This window comes from Neoarius graeffei, chromosome 10, assembly GCF_027579695.1.
Source record: "Neoarius graeffei isolate fNeoGra1 chromosome 10, fNeoGra1.pri, whole genome shotgun sequence".
Lineage (NCBI taxonomy): Eukaryota > Metazoa > Chordata > Actinopteri > Siluriformes > Ariidae > Neoarius > Neoarius graeffei.
Window position 1 is genome coordinate 71,735,282 of NC_083578.1, and position 14,194 is coordinate 71,749,475.

At 41.1% G+C, this 14,194-nt stretch overlaps 1 protein-coding gene across 3 annotated transcripts in view; it reads right to left on the minus strand.

Moving 5' to 3' along the window:
• Nucleotides 1-14,194, minus strand: part of spats2 (spermatogenesis associated serine rich 2) — a 104,985-nt gene that overhangs the window by 58,703 nt on the left and 32,088 nt on the right. For all 3 annotated transcript variants that reach the window (XM_060932197.1, XM_060932198.1, XM_060932196.1), the window contains exon 3: nucleotides 941-1,020. In XM_060932197.1, the coding sequence (XP_060788180.1) occupies nucleotides 941-1,020 (80 nt within the window). The remainder of the gene's footprint in view (nucleotides 1-940; nucleotides 1,021-14,194) is intronic.

The following is a 14,194-nucleotide window of genomic DNA, read 5'->3' on the forward strand; positions in this document are numbered from 1 at the left end:
AATAAGCAAATGCCGTTACAGTCCATGAAACATAAGAAGTATGAGAAGAAAACAGTAAATCAGAAAGCTGCGCACGTTTGCGCAGCTTTCTGATTTACTGTTTTCTTCTCATACTTCCTACGTTTCATGGACTGTAACGGCATTTGCTTATATACAGAATTTACTTTGATGAAATTATAATCAGACACTCCAACACCCCCCCTAAAAAAAAAAAAATTGGATCTGCGCGATTCAGCTGTGAAAAAGGCGGCATCCGCCAAAAGGCGTGCCGTTTGCATCCCTGGTCTGTCACGTAATAAAAGGTGGAGAAGGTGAAAGGGGTGTGCAGACTTTCTGGCTTGACTGGATATCATGTCCATGTGAAAATTCGAGTCAAGTTATAGTTCTGATTTGACTACAAGGAAATGCCTGAAAGCATTTTACTAATTCCTTGTGTGCACGTGTGCGTGCGGGAGCTTTTCAGGACTTAATCCCATATAAGTTCCATATGTCATTTCTAGCTTTGATGTCTTCAGTATTGTTCTACAAAGTAGAAACGAGTCAAAACACAGAAAACCTATGAATGAGTCAGTGGATCCCAATGTTTGACTGGTACTGCGTGTCTTTTAGTAATAATTCCAGCGGCTAACGTTATATGATTAAGACAAAATATTTGCTGCCAGTATTCTTGCATCTTTTAATCTTTTTTTTATGTTTAGGCTGATTGTCTCTTCCATTCTTTGTGCATCATCATGCTTGGAAGGCCACTCCCTAGATAATACAGTCACAGACCTGAAAACTAGTGGGGCACAAGGAGAAAAGCAGCAGTGCGACACCACCACAGCAGGGCAAATACGGGGGGAGTCAGTCAATGACTGTCCTTATTACAGGATTCAGGAATGCCAATTGTCAGGACTTCCATCCCAGGAGATGATAAAGAGAAGAGGAACACATGCATTACCTTTTCTTTCATCCTTTCAAATGTTCCTCCTTGGGACATGACCATTTTGGAGTGCGTGTCAAACTCCACCCCTGATGTATCTATTAAAAAGACACAAAACAAAAGGAAAGCATCAAGTTAATAGCTCAGTCTGAACTTTAGCATCTGCAGCCTGAGGATTCTGTACGACTTGGCAGAAGGAAGTAGGAACGGGGGATTTTCTTCCAAGTATGTAGGTCACACGCACATGGAAAAGAAAGAGGGAGCAGAAGAACAGGACTGGGACCATTAGAAAAAGGTTTTAGCTGCTTTAGTTAAAATGACCATTTTAAATCTTTTACACGAATCTATTACACGCTCATAACGGCCCTGAAATGCTAAATGGTAACTTAAGAACGGTTTCTAAAACGTGGAACGTTTTAGTCCGTCCCTTCTATAAAACTTCATTTTCTTTTCACAGCAGAAAAGCAAGCAGGCGCACTGAAGACAAGAACAGCCATGCACAGTCTATACTTACCCACAGTAATCCAGAAACAACTTCCAAATCAAAAACGCAAAGATCCCAAAACGCAGTTCCATCCCAGCCTAAACCTCCTGCTGCTCCTTTTTTCCCTCCGCCCCAATTCTCCCTCCCTTTAGCTCGCTTTTTCACCATTTCCCCACACAAAGCCAGAGAGTCGCATCACATATGGGGTGGCTGTATATAGATCATAAACACAAGCAGCCATAAATCCACTGGGTTTATGGTTGGAAGACATTTAAGCAAGCCCGCCCGCACCCCCCCCCCCCCCCCCCCCACCAAACAATCAATCAAACAAGATACAATTACCAGCATTCCAGTGCGTTTTTAGTAATGCAAAAGTTGCTTATAAAAAGTCTAAGATGCAAGATTACAGCAATTTTCGACAGGAGTGGCGAGTTCAGTCCAGTGCTGAAGTACAGCTAAACTTTCAAAGTTCCCTGAAAGAAAAATTACACCCGCGAAAGAAAATGAAGGAAAGCTAAAAGTAGGTCAGTAGCGTTGCAGCCGAGCTGGCAGTTCAGATGCAGATGACTTGCTGACCCAAGTTTGCTAGTCAAGTGCATTAATAAATGTATAATAACCAAGGTCCTTGAACAAAGGACTGCATTCTGGCTGAGCCATGTTCTCTCTTCACATCGCATTTAATTAACAGTTACTCCACGAAATCGAATCATACATGAGCTGATAGCCAACAAGGTGCGTAGCACCGAGTTGGCTCTAATCCATGTATGACGAGATTGAGTGGAATAATTGTTTTATTATATCCACATTCACTGGATTTTGAGAAACGGAGCATTTTTTTTTTTTTTGCAAATTCAATAAATTAAAAAAAAAAAAAAAAATTTATACAAACCATCCAACAAAATTTCTGCTTAACAAACCATTAAAAGGACAGTCGCAATTTGTGAAAAATGTTATAATAATAATTCTTGAAAAATAAAAAGACACGGTCTTACCAGCAAATACTTCCATTCCATATGTTGTTGCTTTTTTTGTATTTTGGGGGCTTTTGTTTTCGAGCTGAGTTTTTATTCCGTTCCTCAGTCGGTTCAGCAAAACGCTCCGCCATTTTCTTTTTCTCTACTCATGGTATATGAACTGATAGCCTAGTAGTAGACAAGCCAATCAGAGCATGTGATTGCTCATATCGAGTGAATGTGGATAGAATAAATAATAATATTCAAGTCTGGTTAGTAGTGTCTGCATGTTGTGTTTGCAAGAGCATCTTGCTTTTGTAAATAAACATTTTTATAACCTTCAAATCTCCAGGACAGCACTATTATTGATAACTGCAACAGTATAATCATGCCTCATGATTTTGCAGTGCAAGGTCTCCTGTCTGATCCAGTTTCTGTCGGTGACACTTTGCCACAGCTGAATAAGCACACTTGGCATTTTCTCTGCAGAAGCGCAGTCTAGTTCCTGCTTGTGCTTTCTTTTTAGCGTCGTCGTGGCATTTATATGCTACACTATGAGGCATACTTATTTAAAAACTGATAAATTGGGTAAAAATACTTGTAAAAACAAGCAAAACTAAGATGTAAACAGAAAATGTAAAACAACCGAGTTGCTCCAAGCGACCATTACCTGATGTTATCACATACATCACCGCAGGAAGCCCATCTGACATTTTAAAGAAAATTCATTTTTGCTCGAACGCTATCTGGTCTCTGAAAATCAAAGTTTGATTTTTGAAATCCACAACTTATTTGACTTAAAGTTTGAGGATGAGATGAGAAATGCGCTGGAGGATCCCTTTAAGGCAATGTGTGTTAAATGCCTTGAAATAAAACAAATTCTGTCCTTCAAATCACATCTTGATTGTTTGCCATCAAATCCATTCTGGTGCTGTACAGAGGCAAAATTACAAAAATTGTGCCGCTGACCAAATGCTTACGTTGATATTTATTGTATAAATATACATGTATTTAAAATATGACTAGACACCACTAACCTATCAGTGCACTTTTTCTGTTTAACAGCTAATGGGCCACATAACGGAGAATTTGGTGACGCATCTATATCTTTCTATCTATAAATAAAAATGTGTGTCACCATATTCTCCATTATGTGGCCCATTAGCTGTTAAACAGAAAGTGCACTGATAGGTTAGTGGTGTCTCATTGATATATATATATATATATATATATATATATATATATACATACATACATACATACATACATACATACATACATACATACATACATACATACATACATACATACATACATACATACATACACACACACACACACACACACACACACACACACACACACACACACACACACACACACACACACAACCCCGATTCCAAAAAAGTTGGGACAAAGTACAAATTGTAAATAAAAACGGAATGCAATGATGTGGAAGTTTCAAAATTCCATATTTTATTCAGAATAGAACATAGATGACATATCAAATGTTTAAACTGAGAAAATTTATCATTTAAAGAGAAAAATTAGGTGATTTTAAATTTCATGACAACACCACATCTCAAAAAAGTTGGGACAAGGCCATGTTTACCACTGTGAGACATCCCCTTTTCTCTTTACAACAGTCTGTAAACGTCTGGGGACTGAGGAGACAAGTTGCTCAAGTTTAGGGATAGGAATGTTAACCCATTCTTGTCTAATGTAGGATTCTAGTTCCTCAACTGTCTTAGGTCTTTTTTGCCATGTCTTCCGTTTTATGATGCGGCAAATGTTTTCTATGGGTGAAAGATCTGGACTGCAGGCTGGCCAGTTCAGTACCCAGACCCTTCTTCTACGCAGCCATGATGCTGTAATTGATGCAGTATGTGGTTTGGCATCGTCATGTTGGAAAAGGCAAGGTCTTCCCTGAAAGAGACGTCGTCTGGATGGGAGCATATGTTGCTCTAGAACCTGGATATACCTTTCAGCATTGATGGTGTCTTTCCAGATGTGTAAGCTGCCCATGCCACACGCACTAATGCAACCCCATACCATCAGAGATGCAGGCTTCTGAACTGAGCGCTGATAACAACTTGGGTTGTCCTTCTCCTCTTTAGTCCGAATGACACGGCGTCCCTGATTTCCATAAAGAACTTCAAATTTTGATTCGTCTGACCACGGAACAGTTTTCCACTTTGCCACAGTCCATTTTAAATGAGCCTTGGCCCAGAGAAGACGTCTGCGCTTCTGGATCATGTTTAGATACGGCTTCTTCTTTGAACTATAGAGTTTTAGCTGGCAACGGCGGATGGCACGGTGAATTGTGTTCACAGATAATGTTCTCTGGAAATATTCCTGAGCCCATTTTGTGATTTCCAATACAGAAGCATGCCTGTATGTGATGCAGTGCCGTCTAAGGGCCCGAAGGTCACGGGCACCCAGTATGGTTTTCCGGCCTTGACCCTTACGCACAGAGATTCTTCCAGATTCTCTGACTCTTTTGATGATATTATGCACTGTAGATGATGATATGTTCAAACTCTTTGCAATTTTACACTGTCGAACTCCTTTCTGATATTGCTCCACTATTTGTCGGCGCAGAATTAGGGGGATTGATGATCCTCTTCCCATCTTTACTTCTGAGAGCCGCTGCCACTCCAAGATGCTCTTTTTATACCCAGTCATGTTAATGACCTATTGCCAATTGACCTAATGAGTTGCAGTTTGGTCCTCCAGCTGTTCCTTTTTTGTACCTTTAACTTTTCCAGCCTCTTATTGCCCCTGTCCCAACTTTTCTGAGATGTGTTGCTGTCATGAAATTTCAAATGAGCCAATATTTGGCATGAAATTTCAAAATGTCTCACTTTCGACATTTGATATGTTGTCTATGTTCTATTGTGAATACAATATCAGTTTTTGAGATTTGTAAATTCTTGCATTCCATTTTTATTTACAATTTGTACTTTGTCCCAACTTTTTTGGAATCGGGGTAGTATATATATATATATATATATATATATACACATATATATATATATATATATATATATATATATATATATATATATATATATATATATACATACATACACACACACACTATATATATATATATATGTGTATGTATGTATGTATGTATGTATGTGTATATACACAACCCCGATTCCAAAAAAGTTGGGACAAAGTACAAATTGTAAATAAAAATGGAATGCAAGAATTTACAAATCTCAAAAACTGATATTGTATTCACAATAGAACATACATATATATATATATATATATATATATATATATATATATATATACACACACACACACACACACACACACATATATATATATATATACACACACACAGAAAAAGTTTCGCATTTTGCTATGTTTTACATTTGTATTTTGGTACGTTTCAATGTTTTCTCTTTTTCACACCTGTATTTCGTACTTTGTTTTGCACATAAACGAATTGTACTGTGCGCAGTGTAGTATGCAGTGTTTGACTTAAACCAAATAATGAGCTAAGGTAATGAAATAAGAAAATGTTGATAAAATAAGACTTGAAGATGATTACAATATCATTACACATCGCAATATACTTGCGTTCATTTAACACAGGCCGACTTACGACCAGATCGGTTAACGACCGGTCGGTCGTAACCAAATGCAGTCGTAAGTCGACGGCTACCTGTACATTATTTTTAATCAGGAAAAGAAAACCTGAGGAATTATAAACCTTTAGAATGCTAATCATGTAAAAGAAAGAGGTAAGACGCATGTCTAGTTACAGTCATAACCATGCAAGCTATTATGAGAACACACATCAGCACTCAGGAGGGCAAAGAGCATTCACAAACAGAAGCACTAGTTATTTCACTACATGAGGTTATAATGTGTGGTTTTTGACCGCTGCTTTCCCTTCCACATGACACAAAGTGACTTGATTATTGCAATCTTTGAGGAAGCAAGTAGCAAAAGCCCGTAGTGGCCTTGCAGTGCATCCCTTAATGTCTATCTGGAGGCATTTGCAAGTGCATTTAAATACAATTTGCTAAACAAAACACGAAATGGTTCAAGTAGTCGGGCTGCACGGTGGTGTAGTGGTTAGCGCTGTCGCCTCACAGCAAGAAGGTCCTGGGTTCGAGCCCCGTGGCCGGCGAGGGCCTTTCTGTGTGGAGTTTGCATGTTCTCCCTGTGTCCGCGTGGGTTTCCTCCGGGTGCTCCGGTTTCCCCCACAGTCCAAAGACATGCAGGTTAGGTTAACTGGTGACTCTAAATTGACCGTAGGTGTGAATGTGAGTGTGAATGGTTGTCTGTGTCTGTGTGTCAGCCCTGTGATGACCTGGCGACTTGTCCAGGGTGTACCCCGCCTTTCGCCCGTAGTCAGCTGGGATAGGCTCCAGCTTGCCTGCGACCCTGTAGAACAGGATAAAGCGGCTAGAGATAATGAGATGAGGTTAAAGCAGTCGTGTGTTCTAGCAAAGTGTTACAACCTCAGTCAAGGTCTATGACCTCCGATATACACTACAGTAATAGTCACAAAAGGGGGGGAAAAGGGGAAGTATAGCTTTGCTGAAAAGTTTATTTTTATACATCTTTAGTTTGTGTGCGAAAATCCCAGTTTTCTGCACATTTATCTCTCCAGTGTTAGCCTTTAATTTCAGTGAAATTCAATTCAACCCAACCTGGCTACATTCTAGAAATGTATTTAAAACTTGTCACCCTGGTCACTGAAAGGAAAGCATTATTCCTCTCAATTTTAATAAATATGAAGTGATTTAGGAAAAAAAAATCAAATATCAGCGTGTGTGAATTCTGGAAGGAAAAAATAAAATAAAATAAAAAACCAAATGTGACAAAGAAATATGTTTTTGGCCAAATTTGAGTTTTTCTACTTTTAACATTTGAACTTTATCACCTTGGTTTCTAGAAATAAACATTTATTTATTTATTACTGAATTGCTGTGAGAATGATTTCCACATTTTACTTGTGTCTAGGTTATTTTCCTGCAAAGATCGTGTTATGTAAGGAGCCAGTTTACCAAACGCAACACTAAGAAAAACCAACCAATTTGCCTAAAGATAAAGTTTGCTAGGCAAGCCTGATCTTGTCACACAGGGAACATTAGGCTTCGCTCAGGCAGATTATTGGATAGGTACATGCTGCAATTACATGGAAATGGGCCGAATCCAGCTGTTTGGAATCAGACTCTGGCTGTTAAAATGGTGATTGCTGCTCCTGCCTCATAGTCAGAATGAACACAATTTTCTTTTAAAATAACTTAAAAACTAAAACTTGACTTCTGATTGAGATACATTTCAAGAGTATTTATTTTAAATAAATAAGAAAAACGCGGGCGGCACGGTGGTGTAGTGGTTAGCGCTGTCGCCTCACAGCAAGAAGGTCCGGGTTCGAGCCCCGTGGCCGGCGAGGGCCTTTCTGTGTGGAGTTTGCATGTTCTCCCCGTGTCCGCGTGGGTTTCCTCCGGGTGCTCCGGTTTCCCCCACAGTCCAAAGACATGCAGGTTAGGTTAACTGGTGACTCTAAATTGACCGTAGGTGTGAATGTGAATGGTTGTGTCTAATGTGTCAGCCCTGTGATGACCTGGTGACTTGGCGGGGTACACCCTGGACTTTCGCCCGTAGTCAGCTGGGATAGGCTCCAGCTTGCCTGCGACCCTGTAGAACAGGATAAAGCAGCTAGAGATAATAAGAGGAGATAAATAAAACCCCCACACAACACATTTACATTCAAGAAAGCCAGTACTCCACCAAAATCAGTATAGTACACTGGCACACACAAATACAGCATCACAACTAGATTGGTGGTCTTCATAGAGTCAGGCATCTACTATGCAGAATTACAAAATAGTAGTTTACAACAGGGCATTATCTAGAAATTGAGAGAAGGGTGTCCGATGGCTAAGCAAAGAACTACTTGGGTCCGGAGCAGAGTCCCCTGGGAAAATATGAAATACCGAAGCAAATCTGGGGCCCCTTTGGTGCAATCTTGCCATGAAAAAGCAGTTGGGAGAAACTCTTAGGGTGTATTCAGACCAGGATAGTTCGATAGTTCACTTGCTTTGGTCCAAACCAAATGTTTTTTTTTTATTTTTTCATTTTGGTGCGGTTCGCTTTCACACTGTACATTTTAGTAAGCGGATCAAAATCTGTCAACAAAGCCACGCGCCCTGAGGTCGTTCAGCTATTGGTCAGAGACGACACGCGCACAAAGCGTTAAGTTCAAAAGTAGTCATGGAGGCAGTGGTTGCGTTAGACTTTTTCATTGTCCGTCATTTTGACGGACAGGGTCGTAAAAATTCCATCATTGTCCATCATTATCTGTCATTTTATTTTAACTTTTATGACAATGTATATAGGCTATAAATGCTATATATTTAATAACGTGTTTTCATGGACTTGTTTTCATTTAAAAATTAATTCACAGAACAAGCTTGTATTATTTAATCATTTATTTATGTATTTATGATGCAAAAAGATGAACAGAGATTCTGACATTCAGTCACTTGTGAACCCATTTTCCCTCCGCTAAAAACATTGCGGCTGTTGTGCCTTAACGGGCATATGAACAATGTTATTTTACAATGTAGCAAGACAATTGTAGTTAAAATATGAACAGTCCACTACAACGATTTAAGTGACAATCTAATTTGACCTGTTTGCGTGAGCTCAAACCTTCCTTCTGGCCCGCATGGATTTAAATTGGGAGCTCGGTTGTGCATAATCAAAGTTGTCAATGGAGACTGCTGCCGAGGCAATTGTCATTAAATTGTGCGTCTTTGCCTCGGACAGACGACTTCTCATTGACGTTTTAATTTTATTCTGAAGGCTGAACCCGCGCTCTGCTGCGACACTGGAGACTGGAATAACCAGCGCCACTTCAGCCAAAGTTCTGAAGTCGGGAAACATTTCTCCCAGGGAAGTGATCAGAAGCCGGCAAGAGCCTCTGAAAGTTGGATTTCCCGACCCTGCTAGTACTCTCTTCATAGGGAGGAAATCCTGCAGCATGCGGTCTTTCTGCACCAGTGGTGCAGCTGCACCCCGCGGAGCCTGGAACCTGACACGGAAGGTCTTAAATAAAACGAAGTTTTGTTTAAATGTTAGTTTGTCTACCCGTGCTCTCATTAAAATGATAGTTTAGCAGATATTCGAGCAGTGATGCTCCTAAGCTTCCTAAGCTTGCTGGGGAAGAATACAATAAATCGACATTTGTTTCATTTTAAAAACAAGAAAACAACTAGCCTAAATGAGCGCTATTGCATTAAGACATACAGGCAGGGAAACGACACAAACAACCCAATGCATCTCTTTTTTTTAATAGCAAAAATGACGTGTCTTCTGCAGAGAAGGGAAACATTAATACATCTCACTGTGCTAGTGGTTAGAGAAGTCAGAGCGCAGTGGGGGGGGGGGGGGGGGGGGGGGAACAGCCTTGCGCAGTGGCTACAATGTATACATGATGCACTGAACATCAAGACGCCGCAACGTCGGCTCAGATTGAAAGCGACGGCAGTGAAGACTATGTATACTGTATGTAAGAAAACTCTGCCACAACTTGCCAATCATTTCAATTGTGTGTTTCATTATGTTTTATTATTATTAGGCTATTATTGTTATTGGTAATGTTAACGGTAAACATCCGTCAAAATGACCGACGGCCTTCAGATTTTTCCGTCATAACTAAAAAAAATCCATCAATGACGGACAATTGTCGGTTAACGCGACCTATGCATGGAGGCTTTCCGTGCTGTTATTTTTTTTAATGTCATCAAAGCTATATGTTTTTTCCAGTTTTTACTGTTTTCACAATTGTGCGATTACTATGCTGTTGTACAAGTAATTTATCAACGACGACGACAAAGGGCAAGGCGGCTACGGAGGATAGCGCTGATGAGCGCACATCATGTTGTGACGGTTCTGGCTCTTCACGCAAGAGATGAATTTCTTTTTTGCGTCGCTAGTACCGCCACTTTTTGAAAGAATGTCCCTGATTTTAACGTAGGTCTGACGGAGTTTCTTCACTTTTAGTCGACATTGTTCCGGGGAGCGCGTGAACCCCTTCTCCTTCATTTTCTCACTGAATACAGCAAACACGTGGGCATTTTTGTGTGTTCTCTCCAAAAGCTCAGATATGTGGACATCTGCCCATATATCCACAAGGGTGCGCGTTTCTTCCTCGGCCCACGTTTGCCCCCTACTCATTTTTTGTACTCGCCTACCACTGGTGACTGAACGACCCTTGACAACCGAAACAGTGTTTGCACTTTGCGGTGGAGTGTCAAGACTCTGTTTCCCATAATGCTCGACAAACGACGGAAGCTCCCGAGGTACAAAAAAGCAAAACTGTTGGATTAGGTCCGGTCTGTTTTCACACCTCCAAAAGATCCGCACCAGGGTTCCTTTGGTCCGGACCGAGTCCGACCTTGCAGCTCGGTCTCGGTCCGCTTGTTTGGTCCGGACCAGAGTTCGGTGGTTTGTATTCAGACCAACCCAAAAGGTCCGGACCAAGGGAAATTTGGTTCGTTTGGTCCGGACCAAAACAACGTAGGTGTGAATACGCCCTTAAAATAAGGTGTTTTAGGTAGTGAATTTTGAAAAAGGAATCAGTCAATCCAAATAACTTCAAGAAAATTCTTTTTGTGCCATTTATTGCACATGTAGCGTTTGTACCAAATTTTGCAATGTTCAGTCCTGAGTAGCATGGTGTGGTAAATTTATAATGGCTGCCCCAACCACAGAAGCTAACATTTACATGTACATAGAGCGTGTGTAAACATTAGACAGGGTTCTCCAGAAAATCTGAAGTAGCCGGCTTTAAAAAAAAAAAAAAAAATTATAAATTTACATGCCTTCTGGCAGCTTCTGTTGCACTGTTGACTAATAAATTATTACTAACCATTCCCCTGTAAAATAGGTATGACATTGCTTAGCTTTCTCAGGCAGGCAGCTATGGCATGGTCACGTGGTCCAACTCGGCCAATTGGAGAGCAAGAATTGATCAACAAATATGGCGTCGCTTCAAGTCATGACCCAAATCCAAGACAATTTTGTGGTGAAATAATTGGATTTGCAGCAAATTATGGGCAGTGGAGATGATATAAAAAACACTTGAACGTTGAAAGGCAAGTTTTTTTGTTTTTTTCTGGGCTCGAGTAGCTGGCGCAGATCTGTATAGCCGGAGAAAACCACTGCTCGCCGGCGCTTCTGGGCATCTTTGATTAGAGATTTCTCACACACACCTCAAATGAGGTTGCATGAAAAGTTCTGCAGCTTCCTCAAATGGGAAGTCCTCGGTGTCTATCTTGACGTAGCTTCGACGAACAAGGTGGTCCAACGTACAGATGCCAAGTTGGTTGTGGAGGCCAACCTTTATTCTGTTGCTACAGCTGAACCTGGCTGTAGTATGAAACAAGGACTACGGTTGGTTGCCGTGCCACGTGCTGGCCAATGGGAGCGTGCTATGGGTTCTGAGCAGCAAATCATGTCCCGCTTCAGAAATCAGGGACAGCAAACGTTGTCCCAGAGAAACATGCATGCGGGATGCAGATTTATTGTGCTGCTTGGGGTCCCCACTCGTCCACTGGTGTTTAATTAGTTGCACTGGCTGATCAAAATAACAATGCTCATTTTTGTTTCATTAGAATTTTCTCAAAAAGGAATTTTGAAGCCTGTTGTCAAAAATTTCTCGTCGACTTCTAGTATTGGCTGTTGAAAAGACGGGTCTCTAGATAACACGGAGGTTTAGAATTACCGTCACACTGAAAGTTTAATATTGATTTTCTCTCAGCTTGGATAAAACCCGAGTCTATATTAAGAGAAAAATCCTGACCTGAGAAACGAAAAATTTGCAACCATTTAGACACATCTGTTACCATTTGACGGGGAGACCCGAGTCTATGGAGCACTTGCATGTGACGTCACAGCCGATCCAGATTGTGACAGACGCCATCTTGTAGGTCAAACGCCATATTCCGCCTTCTACTTTTACTTCTACCTTTTCTTCTGGAAAACCCTACTATATACAATTCTACTACAACGGCTGCGGCTACAAGCTCTCCCTACCTGTGCACGTTTGTTTTTTGTGTGTATTTTTGCGTGTTGTTTGTCTGTACCGGACTTCAATATCCACTACAACCGTATGGACTTACTGGACATGGGTTTCCAGCAGAAAATGACGGTTTGTAGCGATTTCAATCGCATGCACAACATTCCGGACGAGATAGCGAGACCAGCGGGGTCTCCGTGGATTGTTATCGGAAGCCAAGCGAAGGAGGCGGTGTCGGAAGCGGAAGCAAAAGCGAGGCTGCAGAGCCGGCCTGTTGACTAAGCTCAGAAAACAGCCACTCAAACCTCCACTGCCAAGCCTCTACCTCTCCAACGCCAGATCCATGTAAACAAGACGGACGATTTGGAATTACAGCATTCTATTCTATAATCGGCTGGTCAGTGCTATACTCAATACTTAAGTGACTTACCCATCCAATGAGGATTCTTGTTTACAAGATGCCACATCTGAGTCGCTGACAAATCCTGAATTTCTGTAAAGATAACTGTCCAGAGATTTATAAGCACGCAGTGCTTCACCACTGAACAGCGAGGGAAAGTTAATGAGGTAATTATACACGTCCGGGTATTCCGCTGGCAGTTCAAAATCCGGTCGTGAAAACTCCGTCCGGAAAGCCATAAGGGTCACTAATCTGTAGATCGTTTATTTTAGACATATATCTAGTTATCTGTTCATTAGAAAAATGAGCCGTGTAGTCCGTCGGTTGAAATTGATCCATTCTGTACACGAGTGCAGCAGTATTCAGCGGTGTTTTTGACCGACAAGATGGCGGTTGTGTACTTTCCGGTCACGTGACTGCAAGATCTCTATAGCACATCATGGACACACATACAAATGGTAGATTCATGTTCCGTTCCAAACAAAGTCACGTGTGGAAAGTTGCTACTTGATACTTTTGACTTATCACAAAACGCTCAGTGTTTGAATACAAACAGAAACTAATAAAAAGGCTGAGTTTGAAAAGTTGCAAAAGTATTTTCTAAAACAACAGAGGAGTTTCCTAACACAGCACATAAAACATGACATACTTATAGCAGGGTATCCGCACATTTCTGATAACCAAAAATAATACTTTTTAAGGCCATTTTAAGACCTGTGAGAATAAGACCACTACCACGGGGAAAAATATTTTTTAAAAAATCAGACTCTAGGCTATTATGGTCAAAGCATATTTATATTTTAATCAGTGCATCTCCAGTTTACCAACAGAATCTTGTCTTTCCCACAAGTAAACGATTTTGCATATTCAGAATCAGGGAACATTGCCCTGAAGACGGTGTCCACGTCTTCGTTCGAATTGTAGGAGTGGTGTCGGTCAATCGTTTGCAGAACCCACAGTATTTCAGCCTTAAGTGTAGCGGTTGAGGCGAAAGCACCGAAGGCACTTGTGCTGGGAGAAGTAGGCACCGAAGGGAAAGTGGGCTTTGCGCTAACGTTTGCAACCGGTGCTGCAAACATCTGCATGGGAACTGTTGTTACCTGACTGGCGGCAAAGCGTTTATGCTTTTCCCCCTTCATGTGAGCGTCAAGGGCAGTAGAGCCCATTGTTCCCAACTTTATGTCTTTCTTGCAGAGTTTACACCGAGCTTCATTTTCAGACGTTGCTTTTGACAACCAACCGCTATATTTCTGGTCCTCAAGCCACTTGTCCCTAAACTTACACTTCCCCATCCTACATGTCTGCCACGCTAAAGAAACCACTTCTTCGTCTTTTCCCACAACACTATAAGGAAAACACTGCCCCCTAAGTGTTG